The 22395-nt window shown below is 45.1% G+C and overlaps 1 protein-coding gene across 13 annotated transcripts in view; it reads left to right on the top strand.

Annotated features, from left to right (window-relative positions):
* The window catches only part of sox5 (SRY-box transcription factor 5), a 239235-nt gene that overhangs the window by 184785 nt on the left and 32055 nt on the right, over window positions 1-22395 (top strand). For 10 of the 13 annotated variants that reach the window (XR_004106102.2, XM_031306177.2, XM_031306179.2 and 7 more), the window contains 4 exons: window positions 6546-6632; window positions 11849-12021; window positions 13335-13403; window positions 22023-22149. Coding sequence is in view for 12 of the 13 variants with exons in the window: in XM_031306177.2 (XP_031162037.1) it covers window positions 6546-6632; window positions 11849-12021; window positions 13335-13403; window positions 22023-22149 (456 nt within the window). In the remaining variant the exon portion in view is untranslated. The remainder of the gene's footprint in view (window positions 1-6545; window positions 6633-11848; window positions 12022-13334; window positions 13404-22022; window positions 22150-22395) is intronic. The other 3 variants (XM_031306174.2, XM_035995941.1, XM_031306181.2) reach the window with 3 other exon arrangements.

Genomic DNA, 22395 nt, shown 5'->3' with positions numbered 1-22395 from the left:
TGCGTGCGATTTTCTGCGATTTCTGAACAGGTGTGTCGCCCCGAAATGTGTTTAGAGACGCATCTGCGATTGTCACAGTACTTTAGGGAAGGACCATATGTCCCTTGTTGCTTCACCCAAAAACTTACTTTGCACGATGAATAACAAGTCTCTTAACTCTCAGAATTTGATGTCATGTAGCTTGAGTGTGTGAGTGTGTGCCAAATACTTTCAGTTTGTGTGTGTGTGTGTGTGTGTGTGTGTGTGTGTGTGTGTGTGTGAGTGTGAAAGGGTCCCCTTAGCCTGCCTAGTGGTCTGGGTGTTTATTAATAACTAAAGTTGGAGCAGCTTCTGAATTAAAAGTCACTGTAGACCTTGAGATCGACCGGGGACTGAGTCTAACACACACACACACACACACACACACACACACACACACACACACACACACACGCGCACGCACACACACACACACACACACACACACACACGCACACGCACACACACATACAGTATTATATATAAATGCACATTCTCTGTTTCTTTCTGACTCTTTCTCGTCCTGATCCTCTGATTCAAGGGGAAACTGGGAGCACTGGGAGGGCTATAAAGTAAGGAGGAGAAGAGGGATTTTAGTGTTTACACAGAGGCCCGGCCACTGCGGCAACTGTTGCCTAGCGCTGTTCTCCCCAACAACCAGCCAGTAATTGGTACTGTTAGCGGCTAACCTTGTGGAGGTGGTGGTGCGAGGTGGGCTTGGACAAAAAGCTTTTTGATACATCTCCCTCTCAATCTCTTTTCTCCTCTCTCAACTTGCCGTATAGTGCCCCTGTATTTTTATATAATTTTTTTTTTGGAAAACGTGCCAAGATTTGCCCATAATCTTGGCACGGCCCCCTTCGCTTTGGAAACGATTGGACCGTCTTTAGAAGGAATCGATGAAAATGTGTCCAGACACATGGCCCAGCTCAACCAGACATGAATTGATCATCAAAATATCAACATCATCATTTCGTAATGGAGTATGTTGGTGCCTTCAGTGTGAAGGGAATAGACAGACTGAAAAGCAGAAGCTGCAGTATCAAGAGAGTGTAAATAAGTGAGGAGTTGTATTCCAAATTCTGCCTTTTTCTTTTTTTTTTCTGAAGTTTCTTTGAGCATCTCCATAATGTAGATGATCCAGTCGGTTGAAGTTGTTACATCTTACTACTGGAAGACTTAAGTTACCTCATACTATTTAAAAAGTAACACTCCTCTTTTTAAACGGAAGCAAGTATTCATTACAGCAGGGACAGTTGCTGCATTGAGTGACGTGTTAAGACAATTGTATAGCATAGTTTAGCACAGCTTTGGGCCACCTTGAGTACACCATGTGTAGGTGTGTTTGCCTGCACAGCTGTGTTTGCAGCCTCAAAGCGGCACAAATGTTTCTTTCTCCTACCGTCTGTAAGCCAGATTGAATGTTCCGAAAAACGTGGACAAACCTAATTGGTGTCTATTGTTTACCATGAAGAATTCCTACCAGATTTTGACTGTAATTCAGTTAAGATAACCTGCTTAAGGTGTTAACATGACCGTTATAATCTAATCTTTAGATCACATGTAAGCATGCTCTCTCTGTCTCTGTCATGGCCGCCACGAATGTGTTTTCACCCCAGAAGTCAGCACACACGTCTCCTCTATTTCTCTCTCTCTCTCTCTCTCTCTCTCTCTCTCTCTCTCTCTCTCTCTCTCTCTCTCTCTCTCTCTCTCTCTCTCTGTTACTTCTTCCTTCCATCTCAATACTTCAGTGTTCAGGGTGGCAGTCTTAGACAAACTCCACCAGTGCTTGTATAATTGCTTATTCAATGCTGACCCCTGCTCAGTTTGGGAGGGAGGAGGGTGGAGGAGGAGAACAGAGAAGGAAAGGGGGGATGGGGGGGGGTAGCTGGAGCCCTCCACATGGCTGCCAAGGCCCGAGTCAATGTGGAGCCTGTTTTTCGGGATATAAGGGCCGTCCACGGGTCCCAAGCCAGGGCCCTTTCCTGTGGGCCCTCCTCCTCCTTTTCCTCGTCTTCGTCCTCCTCCTTCATCCTCCGCCCTCCTCTGAGCCCGGCTGGACCTGGCGCTGGCACAGAGGTCCCTTTGTTGTGCACCCGAGGGCTCTCTCTTTCCACAAACCCCCCCTCCTCCTCCTCCTCCTCTTCCTCACCATCCCTCCCTCCCTTCTCCTATAAAGGTCTCCAGGCTTCACAAATATGAGATAATAGGAAAAATAGAGCTGGCCGCTTGTGGTGACTCAGGGCAAAACGTCTGAGTGAAAAATAGAAAGTGAGTGAGAGAGAGAGAGGGTATTGTTTGTGAGGTTGGTCAGGGCGAGCTGGACTGAAGTTGAGTGTCCTCTCATCTCTCTCTCTCTATCTGTCTCTCTCTCTTTCTCCAGCAGCTTCTGAACGAAAAGCTCACTGTGGATCCAAAATCCGGATGGGGGCTCGCTTTAACACACGCGCACACACACACACACACACACACACACACACACACACACAGTTTTTCTCTCTCTCTCTCTCTCTCTCTCTCTCTCTCTCTCGGCAGGTGGACGGGGTTGTTTTGGCTCGGCTGCAGGGCAGCAGCTTGACTCCGTTTGAGCCAATGAGCCAAGATAATAGCCGACGATTCCAGAGTTATTGTCAGCGTTTTCCCCCCTCTGCTTTTCCCAGAATCCCTCTCGCCGCTGTGCGGGATCGGAATGGGAACGTCACCCAGATGAATCAGATGAATTAATGCACTTTCCTATGAAAATACAACAAGCGCTATTCACTGTCGTACGTTCAAAACCAGACAGTCAAAACAAGGAAGGATGGTTTTTCAAAGTTTCCAATTTCCCATTAATGTTCCAAAGTCATTAATAACGTGTTTTTAATATTGTATCCAGTGCAAACATCATATAGCTTTAATTAGGAGCTGGAACAAGCTGACACATAATACAAATGTTTGAAATAATAGGATTTTTTCCAACCTTAAGAGGGACAAGAAAGGGGAAAACTGCATTTCAAGGGGTTAACATGTACACACACACACACTCCTTTACCGCCCTGTGTGCCTTACACTTCCTCTCTCCCCTTTCTTCTGTTCGTTTCCTCACCCATTCATTTTTGTCAAGGGGCAGGCGGGTAACCTTCCTCGCCCTCAGCTCCCAACACCCCACCCTGAAAATATGCGGCCCACACCCCTGCGTGGGCACCAAACTCCACCCGCTTACCTCACAGAACACACACACACACACACACGCACGCACACACACACACACACACACACGTTCTATACGTCAGAAGAACAGGGAGTAGCTACGCTGATTTTCGTGGAAAGTGTTGTGCTGTCCTCCTTTATTTTGTGATGTTTGGCCTTAATTGGCAGTAGTAGACGCTTGCTATGTTTCCATCCAACTGTCAAGTTTTTGTAAAAAAAAAAAAAAAAAAAAGAACACTTTTGAAATACTGCAGACCATAAAATCAGGTGCATTTCCATCTAGCTGGCCTGAAGCGAATAAATCCTTGAATGTGAGAGAAGTGGAAAGTCTTTCAAGAGTTGATTTGCATCAGGCAGGTTGTTACTGTTGTGCAGTGTCAGGTAATGGTGGCCATATTTCCTGTTCTTATATAAAGATGAAAACAAGGAAATGCACTTGGCAGTTGAAAATATCCTAATGCACTAACAACCATGATGAGAAGCTAATGCGTAAAAGAGGGTAGGACAGTTTTTGTGAGGTCACAGTTTCAGGATATCCAAACACATCTTTTAACCGATGCAGAAGCTTTTGTGTGTGTGTGTGTGTGTGTGTGTGTGTGTGTGTGTGTGTGTGTGTGTGTGTGTTTATCATGGGTGACGGTGAGGGTTCATTTCCCATAGTGTTCACCACATCAATCAACATCTCACTAAAAGCTGCAGCATGCCAACTCTTCTTCTCTTCTCCTCTTTTCTCTCTTCTCCCCTCCACTCCTCTTGCCTATTTCCTTCCATTTTGCCATCCGCCACACAATGAAAGAGCCTCTTGGCTTTTATTAATAGTTAAAGTGGCCCCGGCCTGTCACTGGGGACAATAACTGCAGCCCTGTTAATAAATAAAAATAATAACTAGGAGATGGAGACAGAGAGGGAGTGCAATGGAAAGAGAACAGGCGACACTGCCATTTGTTGTTCCCTCTCACTTGTCAAAGCTCTTTGGCTTAAAAGCCTCTGTCATTGTTGAGGGAGAGGGGGTTGGAGTGAGAGATGAGAGTGAGAGACAGAGAGAAGGGGGGGAGAGAAGGGGAGCGCCAGGGGCTAATAGCACCTGTTGGGGTGATGGTGAGACAGCTGTCGGGGGGGGGGGGTACACAGGAGCACACTCTTTCTTCCTCTCTACGCGTGTTTTCTTTCCGAACCTCCCTGTTATTGCAACAGATTCTTCGTCTGTCTCAGTCTTCCTCCCGCCTTCACCCCACTGCTAACCTATTCCCTGAAGGTGCCTTCTGACAGAAAGCACTAGGGCACATCAGGGGACGCAGCGCTGAAACTGACTAACTGGGCTGAGTGGCAGCATCGAAAAAAAAAAAAAAGCAAGGACACACCAGCCAGAGTCCAAGGACGGGTGGAAGGATTTTAAAAAGCAAGAGTGAGGGATGAGAAATAGAAAGAACGAGATGTGGACCGCCTCGAAGTGCAGCATTGATCTTTCGCGACATACTGTGTGTGTGTGTGTGTGTGTGTGTGTGTGTTTGCGAACATGTGCCCAACGGAGCGTGAGTGCTTTAGTATTGAAGCCAGAGGACCTGATTCAGGCCTCTGGGGAGGCTGCAGGCACACACACACACACACACTCACACACACACACACACACACACACACACAAACTGAGGTACAGTATGTAGGACACGCTGCAATGCTTTGTGTGTCCCCACTCTCTTGCATGTATCCTTGTTTGTCCGTGATCATGTGTCATTTGAAATCCTGAAAATCTCCTAGTGGTTTCTCATCCTCATCTCGCCACGCCGTCGCAGGAAGAAATAAATAGAGCGATGAAGGGGAAAGAAAGAATGAAGTAGCACTGCTTTTTGTGTTTGGATGATGGTTAAAAGTACTCTGATTTTGTTGTTGAGTGTGGCGGCTGTGTGTGTGCGCGTTCATGTCTCACTTAGTGGCGGAGAAAACGTGCTAAGCTGTTCAGCTCAACACACGGACATCTCTCTCCCTCTCTCTCCCTCTCTCTCTCTCTCTCTCTCTCTCTCTCTCTCACTATGGGAAGCATTAGTGTGTGTGTGTGTGTGTGTGTGTGTGTGTGTGTGTGTGTGTGTGTGTGTGTGTGTGTGCGTTCAAAGGTGTTGGTGAAGCTATCTCATACCAGTGAGATTAAGACTTTTTTTTCTTAAATCATACTTATCATTATAAAGAAAAAACAATTCAGGAACATACAAACTTTTTGCTTGCCATCGGCAGTTACCAATGTTTATGCGTCTGTATGTGCAGCTATATATACCGCGTGGGCTCATTGAAGTGTATGTGTTGTGCATGCATCTGTGTTTTGCGGGTGTTTGTGCATTTAAGTGTGTGTGTTTGTGTTGGCTGATAGGGTTAATCACCCCACTCAAAGTGTAAAACCTCTTTCCTTAGCAAGGCCTTGCATCCTAAGTGCAGATGGCTCCCAGTAAATAGAGTACTCTCTCTCTCTCTCTCTCTCTCTCTCTCTCTCTCTCTCTCTCTCTCTCTCTCTCTCTCTCTCTCTCTCTCTCTCTCTCCCTTTTGCTTCACACTTTCAGTCTCCCTCTCTGTCTGATCATTTCCCTTGTTCCTCTTTGTTCATGTCAATAACAGTCAGCAGGGTGACTGGGTTGATGACAGCATGTCTGTATCTGTACATGTGTGTGTGTGTGAGATCGCTCTTAGCGCATAGATGTACACACATGCAGGGTTGAATCTCTGCATGCGTTTGCTCGCTTGTGTGACATTTCCATTCCCCCCAGTGTGTGTGTGTGTGTGTGTGTGTGTGCGTGCGTGCGTGGATCCATGTGTGAGTGCGACCATAGTTAGGATTGTAATTAGTGATCCTGCAGGTTTGTGTGAACATGTGTGTGTTGTGCAGGGGTCTGTGTGTGTAAGGGTTGGTGGAGTGTGTGTTGAAAACAAAGCACTAGCTGATAATGTGTCCATTGTGGCGGGTGCATTAAGGCCCTCTTTGTCTCAGGGCCCACAGGGCTAATGATTCTCTAGCAGCAGGTAAGAGGGAAAAAGCCTCTCTCTTTCTCTCCCTCTCTCCTCTCCACTTGTCTCTCTCTTTATCTTGCGTTGCCTCTCTCGCTCTTTTCCCTTTTGCTCACTTTGTTTTTGTTCTTCGGATTTCCTCTCTTTCGATTATTAGCTTCTATTTCCACCTTTCTCTCCCACCCTCTCTCTCTCCCTCTCTCTCCTGCTGATGCGGCCATTAGGCTGAGCTGCCGCTGCCTTTATTACAGCAAATGGACTTTAAATGAGCTTTATTGTCATATTGGCCAGCCAACTGAATCCCTCTCTCTCTCTTTCCTCTGCCCCCACCCTCCCCCTCCCCTAAACAGAGGCCCCCAGCATTGAGAGGCTGTTGTCAAAGGACTGGAAGGATAAACTTTTGGCCATGGGCTCAGGGCACATCGGGGAAATTAAAGGTATGGTACAACTAAACAATGACAGAACTAAACTTAAGTGAGCTCAATGCAATTAACCCTTTGAACTTAATAAGAATCATCTCCGATGTCCATTGAGGGAAAAAGTCCACAAAGTCCATAAATCTACTGAGAAACCTTAAAAATACTTTTTTTTAAACTTCATATCTTGACGCATAATCAAAAGAGATCCAGGTGGTGGTTGTCTGTATCCATGGTTACAGTGCAGAACTGCTAGCAGCTAATGCAACATGACTTTTCATGGTGCAGAGTCACCAAAATGCAATCAGATATATAGCAGGCTAAAAAGAATAATAAATAAAAAACAATTCAGCTGTAGCCCCTAGATAACTCACTGACTCCATGGCAACATTATACTTCCTGTTTACATCAAGCATGATGGGAAAACCAGTAGCAAAACCTTAAAACGTATTCAAAAGTGAAAGAAAAACCAAACGGAAGTTGAAAAATTCCTAAGAATCAGCTTTTTTTGTTCTAGTCTTAAAGCTCAGAATGTCCCATCGGCGTTGTTCTTGTATCTGTGTAATACTAACTCTTTACTCTATCTAATAAAATACATATATACACACAGGGGAAGAAACCCAAACAATTTGCAAACAATTTTACAACCCCTCACATATCAGTTGATGTCATTTTCTGAGTAGTCCAACTTATCCTGAAAATAACAATAAATGACATGCCTAGGTAAGACATGTAGTTCCTAGGCCATGAACCTGTAATTAAAGGGAGTGAAATGGAGGAAAACAGCCTATGTTCGAGGTTAAATTGAACAGAAATTGACTAAATTCAGTTGAACTGAACTCAAATGATCTGAGCTGCCCTGAACTGAACCAAGCTGGCCGCCTCGTCCCGCGTTTGACCGACATGTCAAACAGTCAATGACGTCTCTGCTAGTCCATCAGCTCTGTGTTAATCTCAGTGTTAATCGCCCATTCTATCCACACCAACCCTTCTTAACATCCAAGAGCGAGACAGACGGAGCAGGACAGAGGGCAGGAAGTGAAACAAAAAGGGAGCTGCGCTGTGAATATGCAGGAACAAAAGTCAGCCAGAGAGAAAGAGAAAGTGAGGGGGGGGAAAGATGAGGTGAGAGAGGTGGAATAGTCTGGCTATTATTCCCTGTAACTCCAGGGCAAAACCGCCGTTCTCTTCCAGTAATTGAGCTTCATTAGGAAGCAAAGCAATATGTAATCAAAGAGCCTTGCGGAGCGGCGTGGCCGTCGAGATGGGGGCTCCATTGATCAAACCCCCTTTTCCCAGCTCCCTGCCGAGCTGACATTTCTGTGTAGGGGCGTCCCGCTTGGCGCACCACACACCAACAGCTGGGGAGCAATATCAGGACTGTGTGTGTGTGTGTGTGTGTGTGTGTGTGTGTGGGTGTGTGTGTGTGTGTGTGCGCGCGCGCGCACGCGTGCGTGTGTTGTACAGTTAAGTCCATGTGTGCGTCTTAGACAGTGCTTACATAACAATGTGTGTCTGTGAGTGACATCTACTTGTGCCGATGATGAAACCGAAGATAGAAATATATGGAAAATGTTCTTATACCGGTGTGTGTGTGTGTGTGCGTGTGTGCGCACGCAGCTCTCATTTGTCAGTGCATCCCTTGACTTTTTTTTTTTTTTTTTCATCGAATTCCATTGAAGAGCTTTTTGTGGGGGAACAAAGTGATTTTGAGCCACAGTCTCCCGCTTTGTCTGCATAGTGAGAAGCAACATTGGTAAATAGGCCCCATGCGGTTTACATAGCAAAACACACACATACACACTCACAAGTATGGAACTCATAGCAACTAGAATACATAAATTGTCATTAGCATCAGATCTGCAGCATGAGATAGTAGAGAGTGACAGGAAAGATTCATCTCTTAAACTCTTGTTTTCCTTTAGAATTGCTCCTCATGCTTCTTTGCGCACTGTGCGGCAGTTATATATACAGTATCGGCTTGTTTCAGCACTCTGATACAGCTCAACAATGTCACACTGGGGGAAATATTGAAACCCTAAGATTCTTTATTCCATCAAATTGAAACATTCTGGATGACTTCTGATCACATCGCATCATTGTTTGCACATTTTCTCAATCTTCTGCCCAGAATAAATTGATCTGAACTGTCATTTAAGGTTGTTTGGGTTGGAATAAAGCTTGGCTGCACAACATGAGCTTGTAAACTGGATTTAAGAGGGTAAAGGTTGCAATCAAATTCACAACCTCCAATGCCATTAATAGTAAGACGCTGTCAAACAAATCAAGTAAACTATTAGGAAAATCAGGTTATTTCAAATCATGTAGTAAGTGCTTTAATCAAACCTTAATTCTATTACCTTAATCTTACTTAATTTGATTAAATACAGTAATTGTGTTACCGTGTCTGTGTAAATACACTACTGAATTGACTCCTTATAGTTCCAGACAGTTTTCTTCTGTCTACCTCGGTCTACTCTTCTCCCCACGTCTTCTCTCCTCCACCATCATGTCTGTGTCTTATCCTTCTCCTCCTCTCTCTCTGTCTCTACCCCTCATTCCCTTCCCCCTCAGCCATCTCATCCCTACTCCTCCCTCCTTTCCGGGGACGGGTTATCAATGCAGCCGGGGTCATTAATTAGCACTGCAAACACGGTGACAAGTATTACATTGTTACAAATTGGTTAATTACGCCCTGCACGGGTGTGTGCGAGGAGAAAAGAAAGAGAGTTGGTGTTGGTTCGACAGGTTTGTAGGTAAGCACAGGCCGCAGCAATCTGCCTAAGGAGGAATGTGTGCAAACCGATGGAGGAAACCAGTTATCGATCCGCCCTGTCTGCCTCGCAGCAGCTGAGGAAACAAGCCGACGCGAGCTGATTTATGGGGCGACCGCAGAAATTCTGAAAGTCCGAATAGGAGGGTAAGAGAAGGGAGAGACAAGGAGGGGAGTTTGTAAATCTCGTCTCAGTTAGGAAGCGTGTTGTTTTCTTGGATTCTTCCACTTCTGCAAATACTCTGGTTTACTGATGAAAGAGCCACAGCTGAGAGGGGGATTGGGAGCAGCTTGTAGATAGAGAATAGAATGCTTGTCTTCGTTTTTCACACACCTAACTCTCCCGGCTGCTGCTTAAAGGAATGTCCTTCCACCTCAAGATACACACCGTTCTGCACAGAAGTACCCAATTTTACTGTGTTTGTGTGTGTGTGTGTGTGTGTGTGTGTGTGTGTGTGTGTGTGTGTGTGTGTAAAGGGGGGTTAACCCCAACAAGAACCGCCTACAAGAAAGACTCCTTTGATCCATCGTTTCACCTTTGCAACCTCCCTTATCCTTTTTTTTCTCCCTCTTGCCCCCTTCCTCCCCACCCCTTCACCCCCCAATTGAACAGGCTAACGTTTTTAACACAAGGCTCTTTCTTGTCTTGGTCAGCTTCGGCTACACACACACACACACACACACACACACACACACAAGCACGGTCAAACACACATTTCTGGCTCTACAAAGGTGGGTCTGTGAGTTAGGACAGCGGCGTGTTTATTTTTCCAGCGGCCAGTGCTCCCGACAGTTGCCTTTATTGTTCATTGTTGGCGGATGGATAGAGTGCGGGGGGAAGTGGGGGGGCGCGGGGGGGGTTTGGAGTGGAGGAGGTTGGGGGTGGTATAGCGTGAGGTGGCAGCTACCAACAGTGAGGACAAATGGATGGCTCTCACCTTCCCGAGCGGTCAAAGGGCAGGTCAGCAGCCGTGGCCACTCTCCTTCTTCCCCGCCATCCTCTCTTCTGACTCCCCCTTTCATCCCCCGTTGTGTTTCTCTTTCTTTTCCTCCCTGCTTCCCTCTCTTTCTCTCCTTCTCTCTTCCTCATCTGGTTTGACTGGCGCAGGAATGTGGCCCTGTTAAAGGTAGCAGCTGAAGAACAATGGGGGATTGTGCTATTCCACACATGCACACACACACGCACGCACACACACACACACACACACACACACACACACACACACACACACACACACACACACACACACACACACACACAACAAAGGCATGTAGGCAAACATTGGTACATAAGACCAGACATGGGCGCACACACTCATACTGATTGTGCCTCAGTGTGCCTCTTTCTAACTACATCCTGTTGAATGATTTAGGCCTTGTGTGTGTGTGTGTGTGTGTGTGTGTGTGTGTGTGTGTGTGTGTGTGTGTGTGTGTGTGTGTGTGTGTGTGTAATGGAGCTGGTATGTCAGGATCTGAGAGGTCAAAGGTCAGGCCATGCTAAATGTGAGCAGGAGGTTGGCTGACTGCAGAGTAAACACAGTCCAGACACACTCGCCTTCTCTCTTTCTCTCTCTTTTTTCCTCTCTCTTTCACACACACACACACACACACACACACACACACACTTACACAGTCACAAAATACAGCTTTGATAGCTACAGACCAATCTCCATGTTTACCTTGAATTCGGCGCCAATCAAATACATTTAGATTTTACTTTCAGTTTTAGCATGAAATGTAATTTTCAAACCTGGCTGAAGATTTCTTTTGTTTGTTAAACATATGAATCTGGCTCAGAGTTTACATTTGCTTTGCCACCACATTTTGCCTGTTTACGAGTGTTTCCTCAGCCAGATTTATTTTCTTTATTTCAATAAGGCAATAAAGGCAATGAAGGCAGTGATGGATGTGGCTTGAGTAATCACTGCTGGCCCTCTGTGCCCGAGAAAATAAGTCAACATCTGGTTTTACAACTCTGCAGCACACATACGCACCTTCCGCTGACATGCCCCCTCCTACCGTCAAGAGGCCCTAACCAGTCATATATTAGGTTGACCAACAAGCCATGGATAGCTTTACACTGCTTTGTTGTTGTTCCTTCCTCCTCTTTCCCTCTTCTTCATGCCTCTGACCTCTAACCTCAGCCCCACAATCCTTTCTGGCCCCCGGATAGCCATGACAAACTCTCAAAGAAGTAGAAGAACAGTGCATGACATCTCAGCTTTTTGCTCCTCTTACATTTACATCTTATTACTTCTTCTGTGATATGTATGTATAATGACTGACACATACTGTACATTAACACTTAGAAAATGTCCTTTTATCGATAAACAGCTAGACGTTCTTTTAAATGATGAAAGATCTTTTATGGCGTAACCTCAACCGAGTCTTGCACTTTTCTTCAAAGTGCTACCATCTCACCTTTGACCCCTCTCTTCCACTCCCCCCCTCTCCCACCCTATAGGTACTGCAGACAGCCTGGCGGAGAAAGAGCGTCAACTCATGGGCATGATTGGCCAGTTGAGCAGCCTGAGGGAGCAGCTCCTGGCGGCCCATGAGGAGCAGAAGAAGCTGGCCGCCTCGCAGATGGAGAAGCAAAGGCAGCAGATGGAGCTGGCCAAGCAGCAGCAGGACCAGGTACAGGGGCACTGCATGTGAAGGGCTTCGTTTGGAAACACTGTAAACTGTATGCCTACACTGCAAAACACATCCATCCTAACAAGTCATTTAGTCTGACTGTAGTTCACAACATAAAAAAAACGCCTGAACTATTTGTTATATCACTTACTTCTTATTAAGCCAGCACTTTTCAACAATTTTCCCCATCTGTAGATATCTTGTTTCGTTGGGTATTCCACCTTATTTTACAGTAACAATTTCATAGGTCTTTCCCCACTGTAATGCCACGAAGAAAAATCCTGTAAATGTATTGTGCCTGATCAGTACACAGTAAACAATGGCACATGATTGGATACTGATTTGGAGTCACAAGTTATAAACATACACACGCACGCACACACACACACACACACACACACACACACACACACACACACACACACACACACACACACACACTGTATAGCTGTATAGCTTTCACACAGCCAGAGACATACGCCTTTGGCAGCTTGAACACAGGGACATTGCACAGGAATAAGCTGAGGGTATGTAGTGTTAGAGCGGATGTAGCGCAGACATACATACACACGCTTACACACATACATACACACACACACACACACACACACACACACTCCAAGCTCCCAGGCGACACTCTGCCAGGTATTTGCATAGAGAAGGGTTTCCCTCTTTGTTGTGCTTTTTAGCTTCTGGGAAGCTTGGGTTTGCGAAGGAAACACACACACACACACACACACACATCCAGAAACACAGCTGTAAGGACGAATCACCTGTGACAAACACAATGCCTTCTAGTGCCCTTTACTGCATCCCGTACCAGTGTGTACCGAGTCTGGCTGTACTGTGTGTGAATACTGTGTGCTTGGGCTTCTTTTCCACTCTATGAGCCACTGTAGAGTTTCTCTGCAGAAGTTAATTACATTTTAGGCTGCAGAACAAGTAAGAATGAACAACAGGCAAGCTTCAAAAACCGAGTAAAATTATATTACAAGCATTTGCAATTGATTTTGACCAATAGATTAGAATTCAAAATGTGGACTTTACAACCATTCCAGTCAGTAAGTGTGTCGTGTGACACAGTTGTCCACTTGGCTGTGAGCTGAGTCCAGATGAGATGAGCTTTTTAATATTTCATACCAGGGCATCGACCCTCTGTCGTGCAACTGGGGCCTCAGAGACCTGCAGATGTGTCGCATCTCCCACAGGCCCTGCACACACACCGAAGCACACACACGACAACATGTGCACACACTCCCACACAAACATACTGCATATACATTGTAATAATGTGTTGTGTTCGCCGTCCTCAGATTGCCCGGCAACAGCAGCAGCTTCTGCAGCAGCAACACAAAATCAACCTCCTGCAGCAACAAATCCAGGTGAGGCCGGTGTGTCTGTGTGTGTCCATCCACACGTGTAGTCATGTGTGTGTATCTTTCCAAGTGTTTGTGTGGATGTGTCCTGATGCGTGTCTGCATGGCCCACAAAGGCAATTTTGTGATTTTGATTGTTGAAGCTTTTCTTTGCTCAGCCATCAGCATTTGGGACCTTGAATCAGGATTGACTTACATTAGCCCCTCCTCCTCCACACACACACACACACACACACACACAACCTATGTAATCACGTGAAAGTGAAAGTGGTCAGCGTGATTGGAAAAATCCGCACTAGTATAGCATGTACGTTTTAAGTCTTTATTATATAAATCAATGTTTGCACGTCAAGCTGGCAGTGAAGTTAATTTTTTTCATTTTTATTCCATTATGTCTGAGTGGCGGTAGGGGTGTGTTCACAGGCAGAGCAGTAGATTGGCTCTGGTTAAGCAACCCCAACGTTGTACTAACTCAAACTAGGCAACCAAGCCAGTGAGAAAAGCCAAGAAGGGGTCGGGAAGACGCTCAAAACAACACTGACAATAGGTTAACCCTTTCTGTGGTTTCACCTTCTAGCCAAAGAAATGTTAGAATTAGATCACATTATACCTCCTTAAATGTTTATCATGGCAACCACAAGGTAGCTAACGGACATTATTATTAGCCAAACTTTTAAACATTTTCCTCACGAGAGCTGATAGCGAGTATGCTTGGATTTTTTTTTACCCTTCCTGGGTCAAATTATACTTAATATAATTTGGATCTGACCTGACTCGGGTCATGTTTGACCCTAATTTAAGAAATTCTTCTTTCATTAGAGCAGTGGTACTGTCATAGATGGAGCAATTGAGCATATTATGATAATGAGAAGAATTTAAGTTAATCTATTGAGTTAAGTCACATAGTTACTCCTGATCTTTGGCTCTCCAGTGTGTACTGCACAATTATAAGAAATAACAAAACAAAAAATGCAAATACATGTAGTGTTGTACAGTACATAGAATTAAGCACATTTGGTTTCATTTCAGCTTGTTTTTTCTCCCCCCGACTCATTTTGTTTCACTCTGCTTTCTGTCAATCACCTGACATCTGCAGGAGGAATTCCTTTCACCAGGAAATACTAGGAAATGCAAATTTAGTTGACTTCTTATTTGCAAAGGTGTTCGTTATGAACAAGATGTTAAACAGATCTAATAATGCAGATTGTAGACAGAGTGAATAACCTTGTATAGACCAAAAAAATCTGCAAAGTAAATCAACTAAAAAGTCCCTTTGAATGTGAATCTGTGTCTTAAGCTTCTGAGAACATGGGTGGGTATATATGTAACACTTAAAAATGGAGGTATTATCCTTTTGGGTGCTACACTGGAGCCTCTATCTTGGTCCAGGTGGCTTGGAACGAATAGCCCAGGCCTTTGTAAAAGCAGATGACACTGAATTTTGAGCTGAGAAAGCCGGGCTTTGTATCATAAAGAGACACCCTGTCCAAGAGGGAACACACACACACACACATTCCCTTTCCCCCAATAGTTTAGCCATACACAGTTTGTGTGATAAGAGACCTTGTGATAGCATGCGTGTGAGACGTGTGTCTATGAGTGTCCACGATTCTTTGTAAAGCAGCTGTGTTTATTTGCTTTGTGCGAGTTCAAATTCTGAATTGTTCGTGTTTTGTCTCTCTGACAAAAAAAAGAAGTCTGGTTCTGAGGATTTCTCTGTGCATTCTCGAGCGTCCATTTCTTCATCCGCGCATACGTGCGCGTGTGTGTTCGCCGCAGCTGTGTGTGTAAAGCTATAAACACGTCCGCTCATGATTCACTCCCTGACGACCCAGCGGAGACAAAGCTCTCTTTTCCCATGACTTTGCAACCTTTTCCCAAACAAGCATCTCTCCATTGAACGGGCCCAACAATAGTTTCTCACAAGCAGGGGCAGCTGTAGGCAGCCTTGTTAAGAGAGGGACACAATCAACAGGGGCTCATCACAGGAGCGCAGAAACACACACATTCACGTATATCACACACATCAAAGTGCGCACAAACACGGACAAACATACAAAAATATAGGCCTTCACACTTATCGCGAGCAGTCACAGAGAGCGCTGCACACTCGCCCGATGATCAAACACACACTCCTCATCAAAGACTTGGTTGAGAAATACACTGCTTAATCATTCATGAAGAGATTGTCCGCACAATCCCACAATACAATGGCCTGCCAGAGAGAGGGCACCAGGTTCAGTGTGGTGTGTGTGTGTGTGTGTGTGTGTGTGTGTGTGTGTGTGTGTGTGTTTTGTGTCTGTATGATAAGCCCCTTGTGATTGCATTTCCCCCTAACGAGGCTCTGAGTTCAGCTGTCCCTTCTTGTGTGTGTGTGTTTGTGTGTTTTGTGTGTCTGCGTCCTTGGCTTTGTTAGCCACCCTAACCCCCCAAAGGCCTGTGAAGAATGCTTTCAGCCGTCCACTTGGAAGAGGTGATGAAATGAAACGAATAATCAAGCTCATGAAAAAGAGAGGAGAGTGACACACATCCCTCATAAAAGGAGGACAAATTATTTATTGTCCTCGCGTCCGGTTTCCTATTTTTTCTCACCCTGAAACCCAAATCAAGCTAGTGATATGCATGTCAGCGTCCGCTATTTGGGCCAACGGGCACTCGCCGAATGTGGCGTGAGCTGACAAACAAGCAAGTTAATTTACAGAGGCAGGCATCCCAGCAACACAAGCTGATGACATACAGGACACACATGCACACACAAGTCATTAGTCTCCAGAAGTCAGCGATTGGCTACTTTATCGCTCTCGCTAATTGATTCTACCTGGAATTATCCATGAATTAGCATCAATTATGATGCTTTCATTTTGTGCCAAGTCTTGACCCTAGATTTTCCTTTAATCTTAAACCTAAACCCAAACAAGACCAGGAATAATGATCCCTACTTTGGAATACATTGTGCTCAATCTGAGGGGATAACATAACTTGCTCTCTACAGAATTACAAAACAAGAGCACATGTGCACATAAAGACACACGAAAAACACACACACACACACACACACACGCACTCCTACCCCCTGCTAGGGACCTTCTTGTTAAGCTCGAAGGGGTGAGCACATTTCCTTAGACTTCCCTTTGCTTTGCCCGTCGTCTTCTCTCATTCTAATTAAACAACTTGTCTCCGAGGCTCCCTCCGGTGTCGCCAGGGACGACTGTTGCCGCTGTGCAGGGAAGCGCAACGGGGATGAAAGGAGCTCACCTGCCGAGCGGCTCAGGGCTTACCTTGAGAGCACGCACACATTTTTCATAGAATAGAGGCAGCACAAACACTCACTATGTACATTGAAACAGAGGGATGAGGGGACACGAGTGTGTCCTGCCTAATGAATCAAAACTCACTCAACCTAACCACACACGCAGACGAGTGTGTGTCTCTGCTGGCTGTCTGAAAGAATCAGAAAAATGAGTAAAGCCACCTGATGCTTTGACTAGTTTAAGAGAGGCCAGACGCACCGGCGACAGCAGCTAACAAGCTCTCTATTAAGGCTAACCTACATTGGTAACTCAATCACACAGGCTCACAACCACACAAACCCACACACCTCCAAGTGTGTTACCTGATGCAGTCATGAGCACTAAGCCTTTGTCCGTGTTGAATATTTTTAATTCTGTGCGACAAAAAGAGAAAAAACAAAAGCAAAAACCCTAAAAAGCTTTTCATTCATTTCCACACACAAATACAGTAAACCACACACACACACACACACACCAGCACCTCTGTACTCTGTGCATAGGAGCGGCTAACCCAATTGCCTGTGTAATTGTTTAATCACTCCCATTACACCGCAACCAGTGTAATTTGTGTTTTTCTTACGCACTTTATGTGTCGATGCGCACACACACACACACACACACACACACACACACACACACACACACACTTTTCTCTAATGTACTCACACACACAGACATACCTGTCTGTGTGTGTGTGTGTGTGTGTGTGTGTGTGTGTGTGTGTGTGTGTGTGTGTGTGTGTGTGTGTGTGTGTGTGTGCGTGTGTCCATCCCAGCCATTGCAGAGCCATTGGGACATGAACCATGGCCCTACGTTCACAGCAGGCTGGCCTCTAATAGCCCCTGTCCATATAAAGTTAATGGGCTAATATTAAAAGCCAGCTATCGCTCTCTCTCTCTCTCTCTCTCTTTTTCCATCTCTCTCTCTCTCTCTCTCCAAATTAATTATTGGTTCCGTCGCTCGCACGTCCCTTCTTTAGCAATAGGTCATCCAGGTCTTGCATTAATTGCCGGAGCATATGGTCGCCAACAGATTTTAGCTGTGGGACTCGCACTTTAGCGGGGGCTATTTTTTTATTTTTTTCGCACGCTCAAATGCGAGCCATATTGTGCGGCGCTGGCAGCTATTGTTCGGCGCATTAACTTCATAGAGCTAATTACTCCCCAATAATAACTTTACCTTGGAGTTTTTAGCGTGCCGCGTGCCAACCAACCTGTTTCGCACCCCATATGTTAATTAGCGGCCACATCTTCATTATGCCGCAGCGGCGCTTTAAGTTCAAGCTGTGCCGCCTGGCGCGTGGTGAACGCAGCATCGACTCGCTGCCAATTATCCAACTCTTGCTCCCCTCTCCGTCTCTCTTTCTCCCTCTCTTGTTCATTCTGTTCGCTCTATCTGCTGTTTATTTCCTGGGAAGTTCTCCTGCCATAGTGGATTGTCGACTTATTTTTTTCTTTCTTTCTGTCCTTTTGCCCCCGTGAAAGTTCTCAAGAAAATGTTTCACACTTTATTTATATATATATATATATATATATATATATATATATAAATCTCTTTCCATTGTGAGTGCTTTTCTTTGTTTCACTGATTAGAGGATTGTTTTGGATTAGTTCCAGTTTGGTTTGTTTCAGGTTTCTTTTTGGGATCTGGAGAAGGGGTTTACAGATAAAAAGAGGAGCACGTCGGCAGCTTACAGTAGCAGCAGTGTGATGTTTTGTCTGTGTGTGTTGTAGGTTTTCATGTTCGCTTTGGGCCTGATGTGAAAGAGAAGCTGAGGAGTGCGTTATTCCCCAGAGCGCCTGCTGTTTCAGATGTGCCTTTTCTCTTTATGTGGGATCTGGAGATTGTCTGATACTGTAGTTCCGGCCTCGCTCTCACTTTCCCTATCTTTTTCTCTCTCACCCTCACTTTCTTTCACAGGCTTTTCTTTCCTCCTGTCAATGCATCTCTTTGTCTCTGATTCTAATTATCTGATTTGGGAGAGCTCTCTCTCCCCCTCTTGTCTTCCACTTGGTTTCAAAGTTTACTCTATGATCACGAGGCGAACACAGAGCTCATAATCCAATTTAAGGTAGTGCATTATTTTACATCCAATATAAGGAGAAATATCAGATTAAGTCATTTTGTACATGGTAAATCAATGTAAATCGGAAGGAATGCACAGGGGGCCATGATGAGGGAAACTCTCCCATATCATATGATCAGCGGGTGGACAAACCCCCCTCACCCTCAACACACACACACACACACACACACACACACATAAACACACACAAACACATACCACACAGAGACCTTGTTTCTCACAGTTTCACTCAACTTGCTCTGACCCATGTTTTCTGCCATGTGTGTGTGTGCGTGTGTGCGTGTGTGTGTGTGTGTGTGTGTGTGTGTGTGTGTGTGTGTGTGTGTGTGTGTGCCAGTGACCATGGTAGGCAAGTGGTGCTGCTCATCAGCTCAACAGCTGTTACACATATATCCAACTCTCCAACTATTATAACAGCTCCATATGGTAGGGAATGATCCTCCATAAACCATTCTCTGTCTTTCTTTCTCTCAGCACATTTCAGTTTTTTTTTTCTTCTTCTTTTGTGTCTCTTTCTCTCTTGCCTCTTTTCTGTTGCTTGATCTTCTTATCCCATTGTGGAGGCTTACATGTATTGTGCAACAGTTCTGTGGGCAGATTAATATCTTCTTATTGTGTGCAGTCTTTTTGTTATGAGATAGAAAATGAGACAGATATAAGGAGGAGAAGACATTTTATGATATCTTCATTTTCATTTGTAATAAAAGAAAGCAAAGCCATCTGCACACAAACACAGACAGCCGTCATACAATATATGTGCCAGAGCTTCTATGTATGTACAGTATGTATTACAGCTGCCACAGACTTCTCCTCTCCTCTCCTCTCCTCTCCTCTCCTCTCCTCTCCTCTCCTCTCCTCTCCTCTCCTCCCCTCCCCTCCCTACGGTACATTACAGTATTGCTAGCCAGCTCCACTCCAGCATATGTCCAATTATGCCTGAAAGGCAAAGCGGAACTGTTCTGTCTGTGATTCGTCCCCGCGGGGGTCCTGTCCGAGCAACGCGCTGGAACGCCTCTCCCTTCTGATCGCGCGGCACGGCGGTTTATGGTTAACCAAAATGGTGAAGTAATTATTGTTTTTGGTGTAAGGGGGAAACAGGAGTCGCTTGAAGAGAGCTGTATTCCCCTGCGCTGTGATAGTTTGATTACAGTGCTGCTGGCTGCCGCATGCCGACACACAGGAGCAGGCGGAGGGGGAGGAGGAGACACGCTCACACACACAGAAACACACACACACACACACATAGGTATTTACAGTACACAAGCATGCATACGCCCAGGGAAAATTGAGTATACACACACAGGCAGGGAAAGCTGGGAGCGCTGTTAGCACTGAGAGATGGCCACTCTCTGACTCTCTCTCTCTCTATTTACCTGTCTCAAGCATTTTAAGTGTCCATATCACTGAGATATTACCTGATTGTACCGCAGCACAGCCGCATCCTTATGATTGTGCAGCCATTTCCATCATTCCAGATCAATTTTCCCACATCAAACAGCTTTTACCTGCCCATTATCCTATTCGGCCATTACCCCACTGCCCTCATGGCAAAATAAGAGAGGCAGGAGGAGGAGGAGAGAGGCGATGAGTTGTAAAGTGGGAGCAAAGTGCTTTGCAACCTGGAAAACAGGTCAAAGGCCGAAAGACCCATTTAGGGATTTGATTTAAAGGGGCCCCACTTTTATACATGCAGTTTAGTTTACTAGCCATGTGAAGTATTAGTCAGCCTTTGAAAACAGGTTCTGGAGGACCTTTCTCTGTCAAATGCCCCCTTGTCCAAAATCGAATACACGTCTTTCTCTGCTGATGCACAATAGAAAAAGTATATTTCGAAGAGTACTTGTAAGAAACAAACAAGCAACCTGTGAACTGGATAAAAAGGTTGAATCTTATTAAGTTCCAAAAGACATCACAGATGTACATACAACACTTGTACATACACCTGTTTTTAAGGCATTTTTAAATTTGATTAAGATCTTTTTTAAGTTAGATAAGTAATTACATTGCAAGACCTGCCTCTTCTTCTTTTTAATCATTTTTCAGTACAATGTAGGCGTAGCATTGTACTTTTTCCTTGCCCAAAGATTCAAAAGCAAAACTGGTGGCCAATGGATACACCACATTTCATGTTCCAACTAAGTTAATTAAAATAACATAATGTACTGTAGCTAAAGAGTTACTGGGGCTCTGTTGACTATGCAATCTTGTTGCATCCAACACATTGATTTTCTTGTGTTGACTTTTTGGAAAATTTGCACAGAATTTGGCTTGAGCCCCTTCTCTCTCTTCATATGCGTGCTTTCTACATCATACCAGCGTTACATCTAGGCTTCACAGCTCAATAAGTGTCCTTCTTTTCCTCCTCGTCTCACCTTCTTCCACTCTCCCTCACTTCCTTTCCTCATCTTCTCCTATCCTTCCTCTCAAACTGTCAGTCAGTCCATCACACGCAAGTCTTTGTGCGTTGTTTTTGGCAGAACGCTGTTTAGTGCAACCATCTGTCTCCTACTTCTCTCTTTTTCTGTCTCTCTCTCTCCTCTCCTCTCTCTCTCTCTCTCTCTCTCTCTCTCTCTCTCTCTCTCTCTCTCTCTCTCTCTCTCTCTCTCTCCCTCTCCTGTCGTCTCTGCCAAAGCCACCCATCGGAGGAGCTTTTTTCTGCTTCTCCTTTTAAAATCCTGGAAACCTTGTGAAGTCGTATGGCTCTCTGCCGACGAGCGCGCAGAGAGGGTTGTGTGTGTTTGGGTTGTTGAGGGGGTTGATGTGGGGAGAAGGGAGAGAACATCATCTTCCAAATAAAAGGAAAAGGCCAGCTGTTGTGCGAGTTTAGTGAACTGTTCTCATGACTTGCTTTTTGTCTTTGAATCCAGAAAATGGTGTGTGTGTGTGTGTGTGTGTGTGTGTGTGTGTGTGTGTGTGTGTGTGTGACTTCATTAGTGTCTTTGCCGACGGATGTAATATGTGTGTTCCATATGTACGCCATGAATATATGTGAGATATGTATATGATGTAATTCAGATGTAACTGTCAGAATGATACTTAAGGATGTTCTGGAATCAGTTACACACATTACACAGCACTATTATTGTGAACATTGTTTTCAGTGCATGTCTATGGGTGGTTACTGAAAGAGATGCCAAAGGTGCCCATGTTTTCTTCTCATTTTCGTCCCTTCTTCCTCTTTTCCTCCATTCACCTTTCCTTCCTTGCCCCTTTTCTACCCTCCCCCGCCTTATCTTCCTCCTTCATCAGCAGGTCCAGGGCCAACTCCCTCCGCTGATGATTCCCGTCTTTCCTCCGGACCAGAGGACTCTGGCAGCAGCTGCAGCCCAGCAAGGCTTCCTAATGCCCCCTGGCTTCAACTACAAGCCTGGCTGCAGTGAGTAACGTCCACACATACACTCATTAAAAAGGTGCAACTTTCAGTGTAAAAGTACTTTTTATGTGTGATGTTGCAACTCTTTTTTTCACCAAGCAAGGTAGAGTCTGACCGTTTTTTTCCCACACAAGGAGTCGAATTGTTTCCCAAAAGACAAGCTCGCCCCTACAACAACATCTCTCTCTTAATAGAAAAAACAGTCCAAATACACCCTTCCTGTTTACACACTCTCTCTCTTTATCTCCC

The sequence above is a fragment of the Sander lucioperca genome, chromosome 20 (genome assembly GCF_008315115.2).
Source record: "Sander lucioperca isolate FBNREF2018 chromosome 20, SLUC_FBN_1.2, whole genome shotgun sequence".
Lineage (NCBI taxonomy): Eukaryota > Metazoa > Chordata > Actinopteri > Perciformes > Percidae > Sander > Sander lucioperca.
This window is presented reverse-complemented; position numbering and strand designations above follow the sequence as displayed.